The sequence below is a fragment of the Ovis canadensis genome, chromosome 13 (assembly GCF_042477335.2).
Source record: "Ovis canadensis isolate MfBH-ARS-UI-01 breed Bighorn chromosome 13, ARS-UI_OviCan_v2, whole genome shotgun sequence".
Classification (NCBI taxonomy): Eukaryota; Metazoa; Chordata; class Mammalia; order Artiodactyla; family Bovidae; genus Ovis; species Ovis canadensis.
In genome coordinates, this window is record NC_091257.1 from 27112323 (window position 1) to 27137237 (window position 24915).

Sequence of the window (24915 nt, forward strand, 5' to 3'; positions counted from 1 at the left end):
CGTGCACGCTGAGTTGCTTGAGTCATGTCCGACTCTGCGATCCTATGGACTGTCCAAGGGATTCTCCAGGCAACAATACCGGAGTGAGTTACTATTTCCTACTCCAGGGGAACTTCTCAACCCAGGGATCTTAGTCTCTTACACCTCCTGCATTGGCAGGTGAGTTCTTTACCATTAGAACTTGGAATGAAATAGTAGCAGCACCAAAAACCAGTTCAAAGGGGAAACAGCTTCTAGCAGACTGGGAGCTGTGAACAGCAGTGTGACATGGCGATGAATTAGAAATAAGCTTTTGGAGGCAAAAATGGAGAAAAATGCACATTTTTTGGCATTAATTCATTCAGTTTAGACATCTGGGAAAGTGTTTGGCTTCCCTTATTATATATTTGATCTGTAAGCTTGTCATCAAACATCTTTATCACAAATAGAAATAAATTGTATGTACGCAGCCATATACTCCTGACCTAGATGCCGCTAGAATATTTTGGGAAAATGAACCATATGCTATTAAATCTTTACTAAGAGCAAAAGCTCCCATAACTAAAAGCAAAATAAAAAATTCTATAAGCAGAATTTGATTGCCAGCAGGGTAAAAGAATACATTGAAAGATGTATTAAAGATGTATGTATGTATTAAAGATGTTCTAACTGTAAGATGCTGAACAGTTAGAACTGGACATGGAACAATGGACTGGTTCAAAATTGGGAAAGGAATACATCAAAGACATGAGTCTGAAGAAACTCCGGGAGATAACAAAGGACAGGGCAGGGAAGCCTTGTGTGCTGCAGTTCGTGGGGTTGCAAAGAGTCGGACACGACTAAGAACTGAACAACAACAAGATGCTGGAGACAGGCTGCGGTTGGAAGCAGAAATTGCTCAGCACTCTCCCACCTCCGTTCCCTAAAGGTCTCTCGTCCCCTCACCTTATATGTCCCTCAGTGATGCTCCCCAGGCAGTGGTAGGGGAGGAGAAGGGACATTCTAACCTGGAGACAGAGACCCCAGGATCTGTGCAAAAATCTCTTCTTGCGACCTGGATGCTTGTACCTATTTGTGTCACTGAAGGGCAGTGAAAAATTTAAACATAGTTGCTTACTTATCACTCTCACGGCCATAAAGCAGTGTCCCTACTAATGCACAAGGTGATCATAAAATAACTGAAAGAATGGAAAATGGGAAGGCTGGAGGCGATTGTGTGAGGATATAATGTTTTAATAAAAAGAATAAACACAAGTTCCTGAGTAAAAATATCCAGAACCTGCAGGTGACCTTGAAAAGTAACACAGGATTTTGAGAGCCACGGTTACTAAAACCCTATAAACATTTGCTTCAGTGCATGGTGGGAAATAAAACATGAGATAATCTTAACTCAAACCTTAAAAATAATATTTAATAACTTTCCACATAAAGACACAAACAGAACCATAGAATTTATTCTTACTTTATTAACAATGTGGCTTACAATTTTTTCAAGTAAAAAGGGGTTTTTTTCACTTAGAATAAAAATTAAAATATAACTCTGATATAGATTTTCATTTATTTACATGAAAACATATATACAGAATATAATCTTACAGCAAATCAATGACATGCCCTCTTGTCCTGCAAATTTCAAAAGTAAAAACACCAACTTTTCTCTTCTACGCACCAGAACAGACACAAGATATGAATCAAGTTCCAATACAAACTATTCAAACCGGAATGCAGAGCAGTAAAACAGCTTTCGATGGTCACGACTAGGGGTGGTTTATGCTTCTAGACCTCATGCAGGCTCCCATTCTGAACAACAAATGAGATGATCTTTTTTTTCTGTCATTTAAAACACTTTTTGTTTTCCATCTCCCACTGCAAAGTGGTTTTCAGCAAATGTCGATTAGAACTTTTTCTTCAACACATCCCTCTGGTCCACATGAAGCACCCAATCTGTCTGGCGATGCAGCTATTGACCTACTGGTCCTAAGTGGTACCCAATCTAGCCATTTTTAAAATAAAACCAGTAAGACAGAAAGTCTGCAGCTCAGGATACTGTGTTATTACTGATCCTCTAAACCAGAGACGCTTTTCTTAACCAAAACCCAAGGCAGCACCGTGTCAGCACTTACAATTTTTAGGTGAATTCAGTGGGTCAAAAATAGCACAGATGGATACTGTTGCCTTGGGTCAGGATCTGTGCAAATCAACCCTAGTGATAAAAGCTGTGAGTTGCCCAACGTAAAAACCACCCAGCTGAAAGGAGTAAAGCAATTTCCAGAGAACTCTTGAACAGAAGGGAACAAGTGAGGGAAGAAAGAGAATCATGACACTGTCATTGTTGCCAACGGACCTTCTCTCGTTATTTAGTTATTTCATAAACCGTGTGCATGTCTCCGTAACAACTGTTTTTTCCTTAAAAACTACAGATACCTGAAAATTAACTATTTTTACCTTCAAAAAACTGTACCTTTGATCTCAGTTTTCTAAAGACAAAAGGATAGAGCAGGACTTGGAGCCTAGATTCACCAAAAGAGCAACAATACTGCTCAAATCACAGAGACTCTACTTAATGTAACTGTGTCTACAGTTCTATCTACAGAAATAAACACAAATGGGTGTTTGACAAAAGAAGTATGAAACCTCTAATGCTTCCAAAACGAAGGGAGAGACACCCTTAGATAGGGACATTTGGTTTAGGATAAAAAGCAAGGTTCAGAACTCGCCTGATAACAACACTCCAGATTCTCTGACACAAATTAAGGAAACTGAGACCAATCTTCAAAGGCTGATCAAAACCAACCTTCCAGAGACTGTCGTGTGGGCCAGAGGGGCCAGTGGGAAAGGTCTGAGTCACTCTAATTCATTGAGACACAGATCAAACACAGGAAATCATCGTTCAAATATGATCAAATAAGGCAAAGCAACCTAACAGCTGTACAGCGCAAACTGTGAGTCAAACTTTGATCAAATGAACCTAATTTTAGAAGTGACAGATTTCTCCATACTATGCAACTTTGTGGTGAAGGAAACTGGGTTTTTGCTTTTTTTTTTTTTTGATAAGCAAAAAATGAGTTCTTCTGTAATGGGGGTCATACCTTACTTACTCTTTCTAGGTTTACATTTTTGTGGGAAAGAGATTTTCCTAACACAGGACACAAACAGTCAAGAGGTCAGAGGTCGACGGAAGCGTCCTCAGCTTTAGGGTGGGACTGAGAGATGGAGTCTCAGCCTTCGAGATGAGGTGGTACACTGCACAGACTGAAGCATCTGCATCTCAGGCAGTTCCTGAAGGGACCAAGTGGTGTGGTGCACACAGAGGAGAGGACTCTGGTCCCAAAGCATCTTCTGGGAGACTGTGGGGAGATGGCAGCATTTGGAGATGAAGAGGGAAGGGGGCATCACTGGGTGGAGCATTTCAACCAATACGGGTTTATCCCAGGGGCCGTGGTACGCTGGCGGCTACAGGTGTGAGATGAACTCTTCCCGCCACAAGGGACAAAAACACAGTAACGACACAGTCACGACAGGCAAACGTTCCTCGAAAACTGGCCGTTTCTCTGAGACGGAAGCTGGTGAGCGGTGAACCCTACAAAGACATGAATGCCACCTGACACTCTGCAGCTCAATCCTGCTGACTCAAAGGGGCACAGAGCCAGCAGGGAATTCCCAGAGAATCAGAGCCGGAGGATGCATGGGCAGCACTCAGAACCAAAAAAAAAAAAAAAACCATCTTCTTGACCCTGAAGAGTCTCCCGGCTCCTAGCACGGCGGGCTGACAACACCCTGACAGCCCCAAGCTGCAGCTGGACCTCCCCTGGCCCAGCACGGCCGGCCCCTCACCAGGCACGCAGGTTGACAGCGCTGAGCCCTCAAAGAGGACGAGGGGGCCTCTGCGCACCTGGCCCCTCGGGAGGGATGTCTTCCTCGGCTGCCAGGTGGGAGGCCTCCAGCTCCTCGGGGTGGGCTCCAGGGCTTATCCCTGCCACGGGCACCAGAGAGCACCTGACTCCAGAGCAACCCACCCCAGTGCCATTCAGGGAGGGCACGAGAAGGTGACACGCATTGTGAAAGAGTGAGTGTCCCCCGCTTCATTTGCACCACATGTGCAATGGGACGAGCTCAGCTAGAAAAGGCCACAGTGAGGATCACAAGTGTGTCCGAGGCAGGAAAACACCCAAGGCCTTTCAAGGAAGCCCTTCTCAAGCGGCTGACAGAGCTGGACAAAAGCCCCAGGACCCAGGAGACAAGAGGTGAAGAACAGAGAAGGGGTGGAAACTTGAGCCCGGAGAAGAAAAATCAAACCACAGGCCAGGCCTGACTCCCCACGGAACTGCCCGTGTTCATGGGCTGAGAAGACAGGGCTCCCGGCCGAGGCGCCCAGGCAAGTCCATTGCCAAATGTTTAAACCTGCCTTAGGTCAGTCACGGGGAGATGACAGCCTCAACCACTAAATGCGTGTTTCCCCTTTTCATCAGTATTGGTGACAGATGACAAGAGAAGGTTAGCCTGCGTGAAATGAGCCTCTCAAGATCTGACAGGACGCCGGGCCTCCGTATGTTGCAGAAATACAAGCAGCTCATCAGCCCGCCCAGGACGTTATTCCTGGAACTGTTGACACTCTCATCAAAGAGAAAAGGTCAAGGTAATAAAGGAAGAGAAGGCTGTGCACCCACGCTTCTCCTGGGCAATGTGGAGGCTGAGCTTCCGCACACAAGTTGAAAAAGACATCTGAGCAACAACCAGCACAGAAGACAATGGTCCGTTTGGGACTGAAAAAAATGTAACAGCTCCTTGCAGGGTACATGTGGACAAGTGCCTGGTTCCAGAGACCAGCTGGCTCCTGGAGTCATGGATCTTTCTATAAATGACGAGCCCCACTTAATGAAAACTGCCAAGGGACATCCTAAGTAAACCAGGGCAGGGTGGGCTGCAGCATTACACCGTCCATCTCTTTGTCTCCTTCTGGCCAATCCAGACTCTCCCCTGGCAGCAGGAGTGCGCTGGGGACGAGGGGACATCTGACATCGTCAGAGTTCACACCTGTTGCTTCACCAGGAGGTCCAGGGTGATTCAGCGTCAGCCCAGATGACGGGGTCAGTCACTGGCCGACCCAGGGGCGCGAGTGGCTCTGCAGGGGTGACCGAGCTGGGGCTCGGAGGGGACCTCCCCGGGAGACCCGGAGCAGTGACCCCTCAGGGGAGGAGCCGGTGCATCAGCAGCTTTCCCCAGTCTCCCCCAGCCTTGCTCTCCGGAACGAAGCTCTCTGCCTTCAATGCACAAGGCAAGATGCCCTAAGGGATGCAAGAAGCCCCTCTCCCATCTGGTCGCAGTTATTCAGAATGCGGGGCCCTTGAAGGTTCCATACAGGATGGCAAGCATGCCTCCTCCCTGAAGGCTCCCTGGATGCCCACCGCCCCACCATGACATGTTCCTTCCTTCACTGCCCAACAGGCGGAGTCCCTTTTCCGCTGTCATCCAAAACATCACCCAGAGCCGTGCGTGAGACCAAACTGCAGCGACAGCCACGCATTTCGACCTGAAAGAAGCACCTAGGGAGGCACTTGGGGTACAATGACCGTGAAGTCACCGGAAGACCTCCTCTTGGGTCACGATGAAAAAGTCATCACCTGCGCCTGGGTTTTTGAAGCATGGGCCTTGGCTTAGGAAGCTGCCTGGTTTGGGGCAGGAGAAAGATGGGGTGTGGTCTACAGAGATGCAGGTCCACACCCGTGGGGTGTGAGCGGTAACTCACACCCTGCAGGACCACTGCTGTGGCCTCGGGTGCTCTGCAAACACGGAAATGTCGAGCAGGCTGGTGGGCGGAGGAGGCCCTCATTTGGACACCTGTTGGACGCACCATCACACACGTCTGGGGAAAATGGAAGTTCCAGCCCGGGAAACCTCCTGAGACCCAAGACGTGGCATTCGCTGGGCTGGTGGGCAGCCTGGGACTGGGAGGGGTCAGTTGGCATACTGGGCGTAGAAGGCCACCTTGACCCGCTCAATCTGGTGGCAGAGTTTGATGGCGGGGCCCAGCTTCAGCTCCATGCACTCCTGTACCGTGGGGAGTGTCAGCAGCAGCAGCGCCTGCCCGTCGATGTCCTGCTGGGAGAGAGAGCGGGTTAGAGCCGAGACAGATGGGACAGGACTCAATGGGGCGCCTGGGCCGTGGCGGGCTTCATCCCCAGCCCAGGGCAGGAGGGGTGGCTCTCGTCCCCTCCGGGCCTGGTGAGCGCCGGCCAAGATGGCAATTTGGCTTGATGGCTGCCTAACCCCTTGTTGAGAAAACCTTTCTGCTAAGAGAACACTGGCTACTGTGAAATTCACTAGCCTGGACCACGAGGGATGGAGGGCTGGACTGGGCTGTCCCCAGGGTCCAGCCCTTGGGGCTGTGGTGTGCAAGCTGCCCTGAACCCCAGGTCCAGCCCTTCCTGGGCTGTGGCGTCCCCCTGCTGCTCTGCTGTGACTCTCTGAGCCCTGGAAAGGGCTCTCCACCAACAGGACACCAGCCCTGACAGTTCCCATCAGGAAGGGAGAGACGACCTTACCACACAACACGATCCTCCACGGGAGAACACATGCACGTGGACACGTGTGTGCACACACACCCTCACATCTGTAACCTGCGCCACCCAGAATGAGCCCTGAGGCCTGTCTTATTTAGCTTTCTGCTGAGTAAGCCTCTGGGCTGTCTTATTTAGCTTTCTGCATCCATACACAATGGAGAGATTCACTCAATGGTGGGTGAACCGCAGTCACTGTAGAAAGAAGAGCAAGAGGGCTCAGCCTGAGGCTTTAGGACCACCCCCATCAGGCAGCTCTGCCTCTTGACCAGCCTGCTTCCTGTAAGGACTGGGTCTATTCATCTGGATGCTGTTTGGGTTACTGACTATCACTGCAACCCCTTCCAGGGCACCAAGCCTTCACATTCGGAGGAAATGGGTGAGGGTCCGAGAGCCTGCAGGCCCAAGGTAACGACAGAGGTTGTGGTGGGCAGGAGCAGACACCCAGGAGCCCCAGCACTGACGCAGGCAGGCACCTCAGCAGGGGTCAGGGAGTTTCACAGAGGCAGTGTTTGTTCTTAAACTGATGGCTTATTTAGCTATTCTGTAAACCTCTAAAGCAAAAAAACCAAACAAACCCTAAATTCATAAATTAATTTTGGGGGAGGTGCTATAAGCCTCTTGGATTCCCTGGTAGCTCAGCTGGTAAAAGAATCCTCCTGCAATGCAGGAGACCTGGGTTCGATCCCTGGGTCGGGAAGATCCCCTGGAGGAGGGCATGGCATCCCACTCCAGTATTCTTGCCTGGAGAACCGCCATGGACCGAGGAGCCTTGTGGGCTGAAGTCCATGAGGTGGCTAAGACTCGGACAAAATATATATAGAACTAGTTGAAGTGTCAGCGCCCAGAGAAGTTGCAGGAGACACAAAATGAGTGAGACAGGCTTTCTCCTGCAGCCTGGGAACAGACACACCTGTGCAAGGAGCCACCCAGGGCACAGATGAGAAAGGTCCCCAGAGCTGGAGATGCTGGGGGGCCAGGGACAGCCTCGTGCTGAACTGTCTGTCAAAGCAGCGAGCCAAGCAGGGCGTGGGGTCTTTGCTGCCCCTGCTCCACCCTCAGCACCCAGAGCAGTTCCCGCTGGCACATAACAGGGGCTTACTGAACACGTGCCAAGAGAATGAACGGGAAGAACTCGCCGTGGTGAACACGGAAGTCCAAAGATGGGGAAAGGAAATGATGAAGAATCTGGAGGGTGAGAAGAAACGGAGGAGAAGGAGTTTGGGCAGTTTGCTTACTGCATGGCTCTGATTCACAAAAGGTGAGTGACTGGCAAAATTTTATGAGTTCTGTGTTTTTATACATGTGTGGTGGTTTCCTACATAATGTACGTGTTTGCAGCATGAAATTATAGAGTATAGGTTTTTTAAGCAGCTGCTGTAACATTTCAGAATTAAAAAGCATATATTCTGGTAACAGGAAACTTGTAATTTTTGTAAAAGCTCCTGGTGATTATGACAAGTCTCTGAATTTACCACTCAGAATCAGGGGAGGGAAGGCGTGTGGCTGTGATTCCGTGTGCTGTGAACTCTCACACAGGCTAAACCCCCAGCCCCTCCTTGTTCACCTAAAAACTCATCCGACACCTGAAGTGACCCCCTGGAGGCCTCATCATATCAGAGCTGTGGCATTTGGGCTCAAAGGTGAAAGAACAAATTAGTAATTGAAGGTCTGAGTGAACAAAACACCCACAAGTGCCCACAGACTTCAGGTAGCCCCATGACAGCCTTCTACTGCGACAGACGAAACGGCCTAATGTAGAAGCTAAATACAAGCAAGGCTGCAATCAACTGAATTCTACCTATTTTTCTCTCTATAAGAGAAATAAATAGGGACACAGGGCCGAGTCTCTCAGCGACATGCGAAGATGTACCTTGTTGATCCTAAGAGAGGTCAGGAATGTTTCAGACGTCTTAACTTCGGAAGGCACGGAACTTTCTGACGTTTTACTTTAAACAGGGGTTAAAGTCTAATGCAGGATGACTCAGGATAAGCAGTAATTTAGCCTTTCCCTCAAATCAGCTTTGTTTTCGCTTCCTTGCTTATTACCAGATATTTAGGAAAGGAATCAACAGGGCTGAAGAACGGTGATGAAAGCAGTGTTCAGTAAAACGCAGTGGCCTGAGGGCTTCTGCCTCTGGGAAGATCAAGTCGACTTTTCTCTATTTTCCCTGAAAGCCCTGGGGGTTACAAATAAGACAATCACAGGAAGACTCAGGAGGGTGGAGAGAGGAAGACTGGCCAGGGCCGTGGGGCCCCAGGTGTGACTCGGTGGCCAGAGCTTCAGGCTTCTGTCTGTCTGCTGCCCTCCTGTGACTGTATCATCCTTGCTGTTCAGTCTCTCCGCCGTGTCCGACTCTCTGCGACCCTGTGGACTGCAGCACGGCAGCCCTCCCTGTCCTCTACCATCTCCTGGAGTTTGCTCAAACTCATGTCCTATGACTTTACTACTCAACAAGCGGGCAGCCCAGAAGTGCCAACGGGCACCAATGAAGCAACCAACCAAAGCCTCTGCTCTCTCTCCTGGAAGGTGGAGCTGGGAAGACAGAAGCCTCTCAGATGACAACTGGTCGACTAGGGGACAGAGCGTCCCCCACCCGCCAGCAAAGGCAAAGCCTGGAGCACTGACCACCAGCCCGGCCAGGCCGCCTAAGACCCCCCAGCGCCTCCTCTCCCCCACCAAGGGGAATCCGAGAATGCCCAGGGGAAACCCGAGATGTCATCTCCATCAGATGTCAGAGCCCCCACAGGCGTGCTGGTGGGACCATGTGTGGAGCCCTGGCTTCCTGCTCTCCTGCCCCCGGTGGCGACAAGCCCCTTCCCCCTGGCGTGGCCGACTCCAAGCCAGCTGACACAGCCAGGACAGAAGCCCGTACCTGCTCCTGAAATATTTTGGCCAGGGGCGCGCAGTCCGTCAGCTTGATGAACCTCACCACGTCTGTCACCGACCACTCCAGCGGGTTGCTCTCCAGAACCAACCTTTCCTCCTCCTCCTGCTTCACATCCTGCAGACAGAAGGAAAGCGAGAGGTCTTTTCATTGCTTCCCAGATGGCGGGACACTCCCAGCGGGCTGCATCCGGACTTCCTGGACTGCACGCGGCCTCCTCACTGGGCACCCGGGCAGACACAGATACAGCCAGTGTCCAGGGAGGCGCTAAGCAACTCGTCCGGGCTGTGACTCCGCTCCTAAGACTTGTGCGTCTTTAGAGATAATTAAAAACAAGAAAAGAAGGCATGGCGGTGGTGACAGTGACTCCCACGCTCAGGAGGTCTGGGGCCAGCCCGTCACTAGCTCCATCCCTGGTGGAAAAGAAGTGGCAGGAGACAGTGATGGTCGGAGAGGCTGCTCCCCGTGGACATGTGTGATGCTGGTGCCGGCAACCTGCCAGCTGACTGTGTAACACGTGGGTTCAGGGGAGACCTGACGCCCCGATTACACATTTTATAGCGCCATAAGGTCTCCTAAGGAAGGAAAGCCCAGGGTTTAACAGAACCATGAGGACTTGCTCTCTGTTCCCCTGACAAGAGTCCCTGTGGCTTTAAAGTCTTCCCCAGAACCCCATCTTGAGGCTCACTGCCCCCTTCATTGGATGAGGAGTACCAGGATTTCTGGGCCCGATTCAGGAACTCAGCGGGAGCAGCTGCTAGAGATTTATCTTAAACCAGGGGCCCAAGTGCGCCCGGAGCTGTCTCCACTGCGGACACCAGACAAGCCAGTCCACGCAACCCACGCTTCACCTCTGCTGCCTCCTGGCTGGTGGCTGGGCTCCGGGGGGCTCCCTCGGCCTGGGGGGCGGCCGGCGCCCTCCGGGCCCTGCGCGACCTCTCCACAGGGGCCCGGCGCTCGGCCTCCACGCTGCTCCGCAGGGTCACGGCCCTCCGGGGCCGGGTGGAGGGCACCTCAGCTGAGGACGTGTCTGTCTGGTCATCACGGATCTCGGAGCCGGTCTCCTCACTCCCAGAGTCATCGTCCATGGCGTCTGCATCCTCCTCTTCGCTCTCCTAGGGGGATGGGAGGTGCGCTGAGTCGGCAGAGAAGGCAGGAGGGGGCCTGCAATTCCCCCCAAACCCTCTCCCACCTGGCACCTGTGCTGCCCTGCTGGTGAGGCCTGTCCAAGGAGGCCCAGAAGACGGACCCCAGGGTCCCACCCAGGGCCCCAGTGGCACCTCTGTCTGCCAGAGACGCTGCAGTTTTAAGTCTGTTCTACAAGTAAGACAGGGTACCAGCTCATGATCCCCACCACTCAGCATCAAACCACGGCCTCGGCAGCAGCAGTGAAGCTGTGGCCCTGCTTCCCGATCGATCGACGGTCAGCAGCGTCCAAGCCGGACGTACCTCTCCGGAGCCTGCGGCCAAGTCCACAGCGGACGACCTCCGCTTCTTCTGCACAAACATGGATTTTCGTCGCTTCCTGCGTCTGGCCGGTTTAGGGTGTCCACTCTCAACGCGGCTTTCCCCAATTGGGGGCTTGCTGATCTTCCTTCTCTTCCCATAGTAATAAGCTACAGGGAGAGAGATGGTTAAAGTCGTTGTTAAAAGGTTACATCCAGGGCATATGTGGAGGAAGAGGGAGGGAGGAGAGATGGAAAAATGAAGGGAGAGGGAGGGAGGAAGTGAGATAGAGAGAGAAACACTTGAGATGAAGCTTCACATCCCGTTCTCATCCCGGGGAACAATTCTGACAAAATAGCTCACAGGGAAGAACCCTGTCTCAATGCCCTTGTGGTCACAGGCATCAAGGGCAGAAGTGGTCCCTCTCAGAACTGGTGGTGAACACACAGGCCAAATTAATGGGGCATCTTTCTCCTTTTCAAGTACTATTTCCTTACCTGTTATTCTTTCCTCATTCAGTGGACACTCACCTTACTTCTGAATTCAACAGCAGAGCTGTATGTCTGTGTTACCCCCTTAGAGCGCTACTTAGAAAATTTCTCACCAAATTTCAATAATACTGATGTATTATATAAGTTGAATGTCTAATCAACTAATTAAAACCAACTGCGATCCAGTTTCCAATGATGATCACCATCCAGAACACTTCCCCAATTAACTGAAGCTTCAACTGTTCCGTATGGAGCTCTCAAAAAAGAACCAAATGCACCAATGGAAACTTTATCTAACGGCTGGAGGCATCAGAAAGAAAACACCCAGGTGACAGACGGGGGTCCACACATCTTCACGGTGACTGTGTGGCAGAGGAAAGTCACCAGCCTCCAGACTGCAATTTCCTTGGATGCAAAATGACCAACCAAAACTGTTTATTTCCAGTACCTCCCACTAGGTCCATGAAGATGGCGTTTATAAAAACCATCAAGAAACCCCCTGGGGTAAGTGAACAAACACTTATACATTAGTGTCTGATACCCAAAGAGAACCATGGTGCAGCTCATCCAGGGCTGTGGTCCCCAAAGAACCAGAGACAGCCCCTCCCATTCTTTACACCAGGAAAGAAACGCACGAGCATCTACCAAGCAAACCTTAAAGAATTCTCCTGCAGCTATTCCTATGAAAAGCTATTTGAAAGGTCTGGGAAAAAAAGAAACACAGCCCACCAACTACATCACCCTGTAGCGCAGAGCCACAGGTCGCTGTTCCTTTCGCTTGCCACTTACTGTACTTGGTTTTGGTGTGAATAGAGCAGTTCTCCGGGCAGTTTTCAGAAACCAGCACAGGACTGAACAAATTTGGACAGCACTCGAGCTTGGCACAGACCCGGCGGCAGAAGTCCGCTACTTGGTCGGAGGTGCGGACGATCTTGGCCACAGCCCGGTACGTTTTGCCTCTGTACCTGGAAACAGAAGGAACGGTGATGAAGAGAGCACGGGCTCGCTCAGATCTCTTCCACACAGTGGACTCCTGAGCAGCGCATTCGCTCTCTAACAGCGGGGTGGGTTGTGTGTGGTTTCTCTTCCATCTGCTTCCGTTGTTCCTTATGAGCTCACAGAACTGTTTTTAAGAAATGCCCAGTGCTGTGGGCAACGTTCGTGGTGACCGAACGCATGGTCACTGACACCCAGAAAGAACCTGGGATCCCGAAAAAAGGCTTCCACTCGGTGCATTCTCACTACTGAGTGAAGTCAAAGTCACTCAGTCATGTCTGACTCTGCAGCCCACCAGGCTCCTCTGTCCATGGGATTCTCCAGGCAAGAATACTGGAGTGAGGAGCCATTCCCTTCTCCAGGAGATCTTCCTGACCCAGGGATTGAACCCAGGTCTCCTGCACTGCGGGCAGATTCTTTACAGTCTGAACCACGTGGGAAGCCCACTCTCACCAGGGTATATGTGACTGAACACTGCTTCAGAATGCTTCTGGAATCCAAACAGTGTCATTCATGGCTCAAGACTCTTGAGAAAAAAACTTTCTCCTGCCCAAGAAAAACCGTATGAAATCACCAATGCAAAACTAGAACCCAGATCTTCTGAAAAGCAGGTTGGATGGCCTCTTGTCTTAAAAGTAGGTCCTGCAGCCCTCATTAAAATGCTGTAAATCACCCTGGCTGAAAAGGTAAGTTCTTGGAAATAGGTTTGAGTCACCTTTCAATACAGTTTTTACAACTATCATTGGTACAAAATGATTATAAATCTTTCAGTTGGCAACAGATCCCAGGTCTTCAATTAATTCACATCTCACTAAACTTAAGAGTCCACTGAAATGAGGACCCATCAAAACAACTGGGCCTATTAAACTCTGCCCTTGAGGGACCCCCTAATTGTTAAGAGGAAATCCTGAACGATAATTGATTTTCCAGCAAAGATGCACGGAGTGGTAACTGGCTGAGAACACTTGTGTTACTTTTAGGAAAAACTGCCCGAGAGAGAAAGAACCACCAGGGAAGGCCGGCCTTGTCAGCTTCCACATCAGCAGGGCCCAAGTGCTCTTTTATACACCTGTGTACAGATCTTCCTTGACTCCCGATGGGGACTGTGTTCAGCCCCTCGGTCGTGTCCGACTCTCTGTGATTCCATGGACTGGAGCCCGCCAGGCTCCTCTGTCCATGGGATCCCCAGGGAAAAGTCCTGGAGTGGGCTGCCACTTCCTTCTCCAGGGGATCTTCCTGACTCGGATCAATTCCGGGCCTCTTCAGTCTCCTGCACGGGCAGGTGGGTTCTTCACCACTAGTATTAGCAGCGCAGTCATGTCTGACTCTGTGCAACCTCATGGACTGTAGCCCGCCAGGCTCCTCTGTCCATGGCACTTCTCCAGGCAGGAATACTGGAGTGGGGAGCCATTCCCTTCTCCAAGGGATCTTTCCGACCCAGGGATCGAACCAAGAACTCCTGCACTGCAAGTAGATTCTTTGTACCACTCAGGCTACCTGGGAAGCCTCGGATAAGAGGTTATATCTCAATAAACCCATTTTATGTTGAAAACATCCTACATTGAAAATGCAATGTATTAATAATACATCTAATGTACCAAACCTCACAGCTTTACCTGCCCATCATAAATGTGCTCCGGAAACTTACATTAGCTTATGGTTGGGTAAGACCATCTGATATAAAGCCTATTTCATGATAAAGTGTTGACTATCATGTGTAATTAACTGACAACAGAAGTGAAAACCAGAAGGGCTGTCTGTGTCCGGGACAGTTGGAAGAGTTCAGGTTCACCCTCGTGGTCTCGTGGCTGACGGGGGACCGTGGCCTCCGCCCACCACCCCAGAGGGCAGGGCAGCACAGAAGCCAGGGGAAGATCAACAGTCTCACGTCCAAGTACAGTTTCAGCCTAACGTGCGTCACTTTCACATCGTAAAGTGAAAAATCAAGTTGAACCATCTTCAGTTGGCGGGGTATCTCCAACAGTCAGCCTCAAAACACGGCAGGGACCACGGGCGATTTGTACAAAGGACAGTACAACATGAGATCGTCACTGCTGCAACTTGTGAATTAGATATTTCATGTTCAAAACCTAGATCTGGTTCACTAAGAACAATGGGATAGGTAAGCTGCCTTTGAGTTTATGTCAACTTGTTTTTTCCTTCCTGTTCTTCTGAAGGCTCAACAACTGTATGCCAGTGACATTCTCCTTTAGGAAGGGCATGTGGCTGCAGCTCCAAAGCAGGGGCCAGAGCCTCTCTCTCACTTTATCCCAGGGTGAGTCCAGAGGGACAACGCTTCACCTTGGGACTTTATTCAGTGCCCAGCAGGGCTGCCGTAAACCTGAAGATGAGGTTTCTGAAGCACACACGACAAGTTGTCTGAAGAAAAAGGGGGAAATGTTGAATGAGACCATCAGGCAGGGCGCAGCAGACACAAATAACACTCCTGGAAGGAAGGAGGGAATGAGGAAAAGGTCTCGGGGGGTAAGGATGAGGTCCAAGGATAATGAAAAAGACGGGGGAGGAGAGAGCCACAGGAGGACACTTGGGGGAGAGCAGACCCTCGGGTCAGATGGTCCTCAGAGAGGAGCGCTGGCTACATTTCTGCTTTCTCAAGACCTCTTCCTCTTTCTCCCACAGCGCGGCTGCATTAGCAAGGTTCTAGAGAAATCCCAGTGTGAGAAAGGAATCTGCTGAGGGGAGCGGGTGATGAGCTGACATGGGAGTCAGACGCACACTGTGAAACATGACAGGAAGGAAGAGGACCTCAGAGGGACCGGCTCCCTGACAGCCACGTGGAGACCCACACAGACCCCACAGTGCACAGAAAGGCTATCTGAAGAGGAAGATGGCTCACCATTCAACAGATGCAGAAAGAAGCTTTTTCGGAGATTCCATTATCGGACTTGAAGCAGAAACTTCTGAGAAACAAGGATCATCATAAATCCCCTCTTTGGGGCATAAATCCCAGGGGTAAACCTACTATAAATCTCCTGGAAAAGTTCCATGGCCTTGAAGAAGAAAGACCACTCCTGCCTGCATAAACTATCCTGAACTTTCTTATCTCTCAGGTTTTCTCTTAAAAAACCCATTAGTATTTCCCAAAGAAACCTATTTGTCTGCCCCTAGGAGAAGGCGATGGCACCCCACTCCAGTACTCTTGCCTGGAAAATCCCATGGATGGAGGAGCCTGGTGGGCTGCAGTCCATGGGGTCACGAAGAGTCGGACACGACTGAGTGACTTCACTTTCACTTTTCACTTCCATGCATTGGAGGAGGAGATGGCAACCCACTCCAGTGTTCTTGCCTGGAGAATCCTGGGGACGGGGAAGCCTAGTGGGCTGCCGTCTAAGGGGTCGCACAGAGTCAGACACGACTGAAGCGACTTAGCAGCAGCAGCAGCAGAGGCCTCTTCTTCCCATTCCGTTCCCCCTACTAGGTTATGCCTGACTTAGGTGTAAGCTCCAACGTCAGCATAGCGCACTCGCGTGTGCGTGCATCCTGCCAGCATAGAAATGGTTTTTGTATTTTGCTATCTTTTGTCAGTTTAGTTTACAGGCTCCTAGGCGCTGACCCTAAGAGGGCAAATGAAGAGGATTCTCCCCGCCCAACATCAATAAGGAAGTGTGTGGCCTTCCAATAACTTCCCACCAACTAAAGAGTTACATCCATGTGTGAGTGGAAAATAATGCTCAAAGTTCTCCAAGCCAGGCTTCAACGGTACATGAACCAAGAACTTCCAGATGTTCAAGCTGGTTTTAGAAAAGGCAGAGGAACCAGAGATCAAATTGCCAACATCCTCTGGATCATCGAAAAAGCAAGAGAATTCAAAAAAAAACATCTATTTCTGCTTTATCGACTAAACCAAAGCCTTTGACTGTGTGGATCACAACAAACTGTGAAAAATTCTTCAAGAAATGGGAATATCAGACCACCTGAGCTGCCTCCTGAGAAATCTGTATGCAGGTGAAGTAGCAAGTTAGAACTGGACATGGAACAACTGGTTCCAAATTGGAAAAAGAGTACATCCAGACTGTATATTGTCACCCTGCTTATTTAACTTATATGCAGAGTACACCATGCAAAATGTCGAGCTGAATGAAGCACAAGCTGGAATCAAGATTGCCGGGAGAAATATCAATAACCTCAGATATGCAGATGATACCACTCTTATGGCAGAAAGTGAAGAATAACTAAAGATCCTCTTAATGAAAGTGAAAGAGGAAGAGTGAAAAAGCAGGCTTAAAACTCAACATTCAAAAAATAAAGATCATGGCATCCAGCCCCATCATTTCATGGCAAACAGATGGGGAAACAGTGGAAACAGTGACAGACTTTATTTTGGGGGCTCCAAAATCACTGCAAATGGTGACTGCAGCCATGAAATTAAAAGATGCTTGCTCCTTGGAAGAAAAGCTATGACCAACCTAGACAGCATATTAAAAAGCAGACATATTACTTTGCCGACAAAGATCTGTCTAGTCAAAACTATGGCTTTTCCAGTAGTCACGTATGGGTGCGAGAGTTGGACTATAAAGAAAGCTGAGCACTGAAGAATTGGTGCTTTTGAACTGTGGAGTTGGAGAAGACTCTTGAGAGTCTCTTGGACTGCAAAGAGATCCAACCAGTCCATCCCAAAGGAAATCAGTCCTGATGGTGAAGCTGAAGCTCCAATACTTTGGCCACCTGATGTGAAGAACTGACTCATTTGAAAAGACCCTGATTCTGGGAAAAATTCAAGGTGGGAGGAGAAGGGGATGACAGAGGATGAGATGGTCAGATGGCATCACCAACTCAACGGACATGAGTTTGAGTATGCTCTGGGAGTTGGTGATGGACAGGCAAGCCTGGCGTGCTGCAGTCTGTGGGGTCGCAAAGGGTCAGACATGACTGAGCGACTGAACTGACCTGTGAGTGCATGCGACGAGTCGGAGAAAGACACACGAGATAAAGGAACAAGAGTTTTGGGCAAAACAGTCTCTTCTCTTTCCGTTAAGAGTTGAGAAAATCCAAATGGGCCTTGAGTCAAAAAGAAATACAGAAGGGAAACACCAGAGCAAGTTCAAGCAGAATGACTTCAGTGTGGTCTAAGTTCTAGCATTCATCTACAAAATGACCCATATTGGGACCTTTAAAAAAAAAGTTTGCGATGCAAGATTTACTTGTGACAGAAATATGACAACAGAGAATAAGGTTCCAGTCTGTCAAGCTGAATTTACCTTCTGAAATATTCAAGGAAGAATTAAAAGGGAAAAAAAGATGATGACTGAAGAAAATAAGGATGCTTGGCAAGTGATGAGAAAAACCACTCTTCTCACTAGAAGTAAACAGTAAGGGATGACCCCACCTTCTTTCAAAACAAAGCTTGTACTTCCTAGGTCATGTCTTCTTACTTGAGAACTCAGGTCTAGAAAGTGCAACACTGGCTTTCAGTCTTAAGATACTCAGCTCCTCAAAAATTTCTCTCCTTTCTTGATTCCTGTATTTCAAGTTATGGGAACTCTGAGTGATAAACGGGGTGTGTATTTATTTTACAAAAGACAATTCTGATTCAGAACACCCTCAACTGGTCTATGTGACCCAGAAATGCTGTGCCCAATCGTGATGAATTTATTACACATCAAAAATTCTGTCTTTTCTTTAGAAACTGGCTCACCTGCTTGCTTATCATAATGTTTACAGCATACATTTTCAGGAGAGCAGATTTCTCAAGTCTGAGCGAAGTAAAAACGAACATGAACAGACAAAATCTTTTTCAGTGAAAAATCTCTCAGGGAATCCTTTTTCAAATAATTCTCCTTGATAGCCAAGTATTACATCTTACCATTCACAAAGTATGGGCATGAATAAATGCCAATAAATGAAAACACATGCAGAATTAGTCATTGCTTGTGGAAAAATGAACCAAAACATCATTGCCATAGAGCTGAACATGACTCACCTAAGGGTAAAGATTTGCCTTTTATCCGATTTTATCCCCTTGTTTCTGCCTAAGTGATTAAGAAATATAATTCACTCAAAAATCAGGATATTTCCTCTTAAAGTATTCTGCATAATTGTAACAAAAGACTGGGACAATCTATTAAAACTCCACCCAGCTTTTATAAAGACTGTCACAAAAGTCATTCACACAAGAGCTAACTGTCTTTTTTCCCCCTCAGGAAGATCCTATATACATTTTGGAAAACATAAGTAAATGTCTCTAAATGCAGAGGATAGGAATTCTTTTAACTCCTCCTAAGGTATAGCCAAGCATAGCCTAAATTCTTTCTCCTAATATTCAAAATAATGTAGGTTGATTTAGTAATGTCATACATCAGAAACAAGCAACTTTCCCATCTAGAACTGCTGAAGTGAGCTAACTAGTATGCCTGTTTCCCTTTTCCACAGAGCTATTCCTGGTTTTGCCTTTCAATCCATGTTGTAGACTCATTGTATCATAGACTCATACAGTCTTCAAATAGTTCAGTAATCTGTTCTGGTATAAAAGAAATGCAGGCATGCTAAGTCACTTCAGTTGTGTCGGACCTTTTGTGACCCCATGGACTGCAGCCCACCAGTTGTTGGATAAACAGGCAAAAATTGCTGGGGGAAAACAACAGATGACAGGGCTTATTTTTCTTCTATTTATGGGTCAAATCTTGTCACTACTGTCCATGCGGTTCTCAGCAGTCACGTACAGATGTGAGAGCTGGACCATAAAGAAGGCTGAGTGCTAAAGAACTGATGTTTTTGGACTGCGGTGCTGGAGAAGACTCTTGAGAGTCCCTTGGACTGCAAGGAGATCCAATCAGTCCATCCTAAAGGAAATCAACCCTGAATATTCACTGGAAGGACTGATGCTGAAGCTGAAGCTCCAATACTTTGGCCACTTGATGTTGACGACTCACTGGAAAAGACCATAATGCTAGGAAAGACTCACACTAAAAGGAGAAGGCGGTGGAAGAGGTTACAGATTCCATCACCGTTTCAACAAACATGAATCTGAGCAAACTCCAGGAGATAGTGAAGGACAGGGGAGCCCAGCGTGCTGCAGTCCACGGGGTCACATAGAGTTGGACATGACTTAGGGACTGACAACCACCACCTTGTCAATGCCACCCCCACCTTCTTAATAGGTCTTTCCAGAAGAGGAAAAAACCAATCAGAACCCCCAGATGTTAAGTGCCAGCATTTGCAAAATCCTATGGATGAAGAGCTCATATTATTTCTTCTTGAGAACACTCTCTGTGATGTTATAATTTGAGGACCACAGCCAAGACAAGTAAATGCATTAAAGCAGCTCTCCCCCTCGCTGAGTTAATTTATTCATGACAGAAAGCATTTCAGCCTTTCAGCAAAATGGGAAGAAGTCATCTTTCCTCCCATTCGCACCGACGAAAACATCAATGTTATCCAGATCTAAAAAAGTTGTCATTTCACATCAGAAGGAAAGGGGTGAAGCAACACAGTATTATAAGGGGTGTTCCTGCTGACTATAAATCTGTCATCATTAGCAGCTGCTTTGAGATGCTACTCGGATTCAGACGCTTGAAACCCACTTCAGACGCACATTTTCTCATTACAAGTTGCTATGTAAGATTCTGCTAAGGCACACGCTGCCGTGTTTGATATAATCGGTAATACGCTGCCTTTACAAGGCAGCAAGGCTGGGTCACGCTGTGTCTGTTTTGATTGTGTCAGGCTGGTTTCATAAAAGCTCTGATCGACTTTGGGAACATGAAAATGAGGGCAAACAGCGCAAAATAAACTCTCCCTGTCATTTTGGGAATTTGGAGCGAGTTTCTGGCTTGCTTATGGAGCCGGGGAGATCTTAACGGAATTTAAGATTCCTGTACTTTTACTATTTCAATATCCTTATGTATATTTTAGAGGTATTGAATTTTACAGAAAAAATTTAAGACTAGAAATAAGGGTTTTCTGTGTAAATACTTGCCCAGGTTACCTGCCACCTCTACCAGTAGGAACTGACCTTGGAAGAAAACATTTTACTGTGGCTGCTGCTGCTGCTAAGTCGCTTCAGTCGTGTCCGACTCTGTGCGACCCCATAGACGGCAGCCCACCAGGCTCCCCCGTCCCTGGGATTCTCCAGGCAAGAACACTGGAGTGGGTTGCCATTTCCTTCTCCAATGCTAAGGACCACCAACTTAAATATAGTAGAAAAATAAAGATTATCAGATTTGAAAAAAACATGTTTTGTTTTTGGGGGGGGGGCTATAGGTGAAGCTCATTTAAACATTCCTTGGAAAAGAAGGTAAGGTTGAAATATGGTGTCACCCTTTATCAACATGATGCTTCCAACAGCTCAACACTGTCCTTATTTACACGTATTATATATTCACTTTAACTTCTGTGATTTTGCAGAGTATCATTGGACCTTAGATGACTTTTATTGTATCTAAAATTATAGAGATGCTCAAAAAAGACACAAGGAAAGTTTTGAGTGGATAACTAACAATGAATGCAATATAACTGCAAATTTCACCACACCTACACTCAGTCCTCATGTACGTTAACTCCAGAAGAAAACACTGTTGGCCACAGAAATTCTTCAGAATTCTTCAATTTTCACTACTTTCTCTAAAAGAGGACTTAGGTATGCTCTAGCCATTGAAAAGTAGTTCACTGTTTAAAACAGCATCATTTTCCAAATGTTACAAGAAAATGCAGTCTTAGGATACCGTGATATAGGAAGGGGACTGGTGAAAATGTATTCCATTGGAAAAGAATTAAGTGAATATTAAAAGCCCTCTGAAACCATCAAAGCAATTATTAAACATCAAGCTATTTTTGAGAAATGGGTCTTTTTCTATCCATCTCCTCAGGAACTGAGTTCTCACATAGGAAGCCAGGGAGTGTGCTCAGTCTGAGTTCCAGAAACTTAAAGCAAAGCAAATTAGCTCCTTTCTAATTAGCCTGTTTCCAAATAAAGTTAGTAACCAACTATATGTCCACCCACTGTGTTTTAACCAAAATCAAACAGAGGTACTGGTTCTCACTGTTTTTTAAAATTCTCAACTCTAAAGATAAGAACATCTGTGCCTGCCATGGATTTGACAGTATCAGATATTAAGGTCTGTTAATGAAAAATGTATAATAATGTTAGGAGAACTCCTCTCTTAATAGGCTTCCCTTTGGATTGAACAATTCATTAGCACATTTTTATTCTGAATATTTAACACAATAAACTGCGTGTAGCCAGCACATCTGTGCGGGGTACCCAGAACTGCGGAACAACAGTCCTTCTGTTGATTCCACTTCTCTGGGCCATGCCAAAAACAGGAAGGACCAGTTTCAAAGGCAGATAAAGAAAGCTGAGAACCCACGTCTTCCTGAATTGAAGACACTTACTTGGCCTTCAGCGTCTCCTCCTGAAAGTTCCAGTGTGGGTCTTCCACCAGCTGTAATTCCCGTAACACCCTCCCAGGCTTGTAAGCTGCGTTGATGAGCATGCTAAGAATCTGTTGGGAAAAACAAGGAATGGCCATGAACTTCAACTGCATCCATTTCTGCTGAAACGAGAAAGCACCCTGCTGACACTTCTGGGGTGTGTGCCCTGCACCTCTATTCAGTGATAGGCCGGATGGAGTCGGAGACGATATTTCGCAGACTGGCACCAACGATGTCTCCCATCAATGGGATAGGAAGGCAGTGAAATCCAAGGCCTCTGCCTGGGAGAGTGTGTGTCACTCGAGGGCAAGAGGGGTGGGGTGGTCAGCTCTCGCTAACCTTCCAGATTGCAGAAAAACTATACTGTTTTCTCCAAAGGTTCACTGATCATCCTTCAACTAGATTCCCCTTCAGTACGAGTGGTTACTAAGAATTCCATCTTATTCTTTAAAATATATTTCAAAAGGAATCACTAAAACGGAGATGATAGATTTGTGCCCACACTTTTGGAGCCTGATGGGCTGCCGTCTATGGGGTTGCATTCAGTTGGACATGACTGAAGTGACTCAGCAGCACCAGCAGCAAATATCTGTACAGAGGGTTAACAAATTATTTGAAACTCACCTAATGCTGACCCCACTTATGCATATTTAACGTTAGGACAATTCTCAGAGATGAGAGTGTTTCTAAAGGAAGTCTGAGTCTCTAATGTCATCTGACAGCTTTCTCAAACTACCCCTTCGCTCCCAAGTCCCAAGTGCAAGAAAATAAGCATATGGCCAGAACCACTGCAATACGCCCAAGGACCAGCTGCTGCTAAGTCGCTTCAGTCGTGTCCGACTCTGTGCGACCCCATAGACGGCAGCTCACCAGGCTCCGCCGTCCCTGGGATTCTCCAGGCAAGAACACTGGAGTGGGCTGCCATTTTCTTCTCCAGGCATGCATGTGAGCCATCACTATTGGGATACAGAGCGCAAAAAGAAAGTGAAGGGGCAACACAGCACATAAAGGAACCCTGAGATCTCGGGGGCTTGTTCCATGAAACGCCCACTCACTGAAGACCTGCGCTGTGCCGGGTCCCAGAGCGCAGAGACAGGACACGGAGCCCCTGCTCCCGAAGTCCCTCCCCATCCAGGGAATGAGCCAGGCTCTGCGTTCACGCGCTGTGTTTCGAGTAAAAACCCGCTACAAGAGTGAGAAAAATCTCTCCCTGAGGTGGGAGGACACTGGCCGTACTGCTGAAGCACCTACCACTCTGCGGAGGAGATCGGCACACTACCTATGGGAAGGGAGCAGAAGACGCGTGCGTGTGTGCGTGCTCCGTCGCTTCAATCGTGTCTGACTCTTTTTGACCCTATGAACTGTAGCCGACCAGTCTCCTCCATTCATGGGATTCTCCAGGCAGGAATACTGGAGTGGGTCGCCATGCCTCTCTCCAGGGGGTCTTCCCAACCCAGGAATTGAACCCGAGTCTCCTGCAGTTCCTGCAATGCAGGTGGATTCTTTACCACCGAGTCACCTGGGAAGCCCCCAGCTGAAAGGTATGCTGCAGAAATGTTCACGTCTCAGTTTTCATGTACCTGGAGTGTTCCAGGATGTAACTGGCATGGTCTGCACTCTGCTTTAATTCTGAAAAACAAAGCTTTCTCATCACTGAGGATTTGATCTTAAAATATTCTTTACTCTCAGCAGTTAGCCCGGCGAGTGTCTTTTTCTCATCTGGGCAGCATTTTGCTGTGTTCCAAGGTGCCTGTAAAGCCTCACCAAGAGAACACAGCTCTGCCAAGCACTCAACGGCCAGAACACAGCAATACAAGCAGTTCTGGTGTGTTTATGCTTTCTCTATTAGAATAATCATCTGGTTTTATTATTTATTGTCAGTACAATTTACAGAAACTGAGTTTAAAAATAAATCCAATTGGCACTGGCTGAAATCACACACCAAGTGTTTATCAACAGACAATAAAATTTCACCCCAGTCTTGTCACTGTGCTTCACTGAGAAAAACCCCAGAGCTACATCTTATTTGTACATCGAAATGCATTTTGTGACTGTGAAAAGCAAATGCCTTCCAGACTTCAATTCAGAGTGGAAACCACCAGCAATTAAATCGTAAACAGCATGAGATATTGAATAAATTTTCCTATGGCTTCTCCCCGTGTCACATCATATGTCTCTAAAATTCAACAAGCTCTCTACAAAACCTTGGAATTGTGAGCGGAATAATTTGTGTGTACCTGACACAGTGGTGCATTAGAGTTCTCTCCATGAAAATAGCGAAGTTGACAGCTGTTACAACGACCCAAGTTAGCCTGAATTACTGAACCTTGCAAAGCATCAGAATTCATGCCACTGTGCTCTTGACCACAAAAGGGAGCACACAACTTGTCCCTAGATAACCAACAGGGTGTTCACTATGAAGCCGATGAACACTATTCCCAATAAACTGGCGTGAGACTGGTCTGAGTAGCTCAAGGAGGAAACTGGCGCTACAGCAACGTCTCACTGGATTTCTTAGGGTTCATGAGGTGTGTATTTATCATCACAGAGAAGCAATAGCCTTTATACAGCTGGATGGAAGCTTTCCCTCCCTCTCAGGCATATGGGGACACAGCAAGAAGGTGGCTGCGTGCAAACCAGGAAGCGAGTCCTCACCCACCTGCCGGGCTGGCCCCCAATGGAGGACCTGGAGCCTCAGACCTGTGAGCATCCATGTCTGCGTTCTGAGCTGCCTGGTCCAGCCCATGGTGCCCTGTGACAGCGGCCCGAGCCCACTGGACACCATCCCCTCCCACCTTCTCCTCCCCTTCCTCTCCCCTGGACTGTCACCCTCTGTGTGTGCACTGGGCTTCAGCCTCCCGTCTTAAAGGAGGACAACTACTCTCTCCATCTCTCATCTTCAGCGCCTCGCCTCACTCCTGTCTCCACTGAAGGTAAAACCCTCAAGAACCGCCTACACCCACGGACTCCTCTCTCTCTCCTTCAGCTCCTCAGGGGCACAGTGCAACGGGGCTTCCCGGAAACAGGTCTTACCAAGATCGCCTGAGATGCCAGCTTTGCCAAGAAGGAGTCCTTCTTGGCCTTGTCCTATTTCACCCCGTCAGCAGCTGGGGGCACTGCCTCCTCTGCAGACACTTCCTACCCTTACCCTCAGGACCCGAGGCTCTC

At 48.2% G+C, this 24915-nt stretch overlaps 1 protein-coding gene across 4 annotated transcripts in view; it reads right to left on the reverse strand.

Annotated features, from left to right (window-relative positions):
• Window positions 1-1425: 1425 nt before the first annotated feature.
• Window positions 1426-24915, reverse strand: part of SFMBT2 (Scm like with four mbt domains 2) — a 180207-nt gene continuing 156717 nt past the window's right edge. For all 4 annotated transcript variants that reach the window (XM_069547183.1, XM_069547182.1, XM_069547184.1 and 1 more), the window contains 6 exons: window positions 21709-21818; window positions 12151-12326; window positions 10874-11040; window positions 10276-10539; window positions 9413-9541; window positions 1426-6075 (listed from right to left, as the gene is read on the reverse strand). In XM_069547183.1, the coding sequence (XP_069403284.1) occupies window positions 5935-6075; window positions 9413-9541; window positions 10276-10539; window positions 10874-11040; window positions 12151-12326; window positions 21709-21818 (987 nt within the window). In that variant the 3' untranslated portion in view covers window positions 1426-5934. The remainder of the gene's footprint in view (window positions 6076-9412; window positions 9542-10275; window positions 10540-10873; window positions 11041-12150; window positions 12327-21708; window positions 21819-24915) is intronic.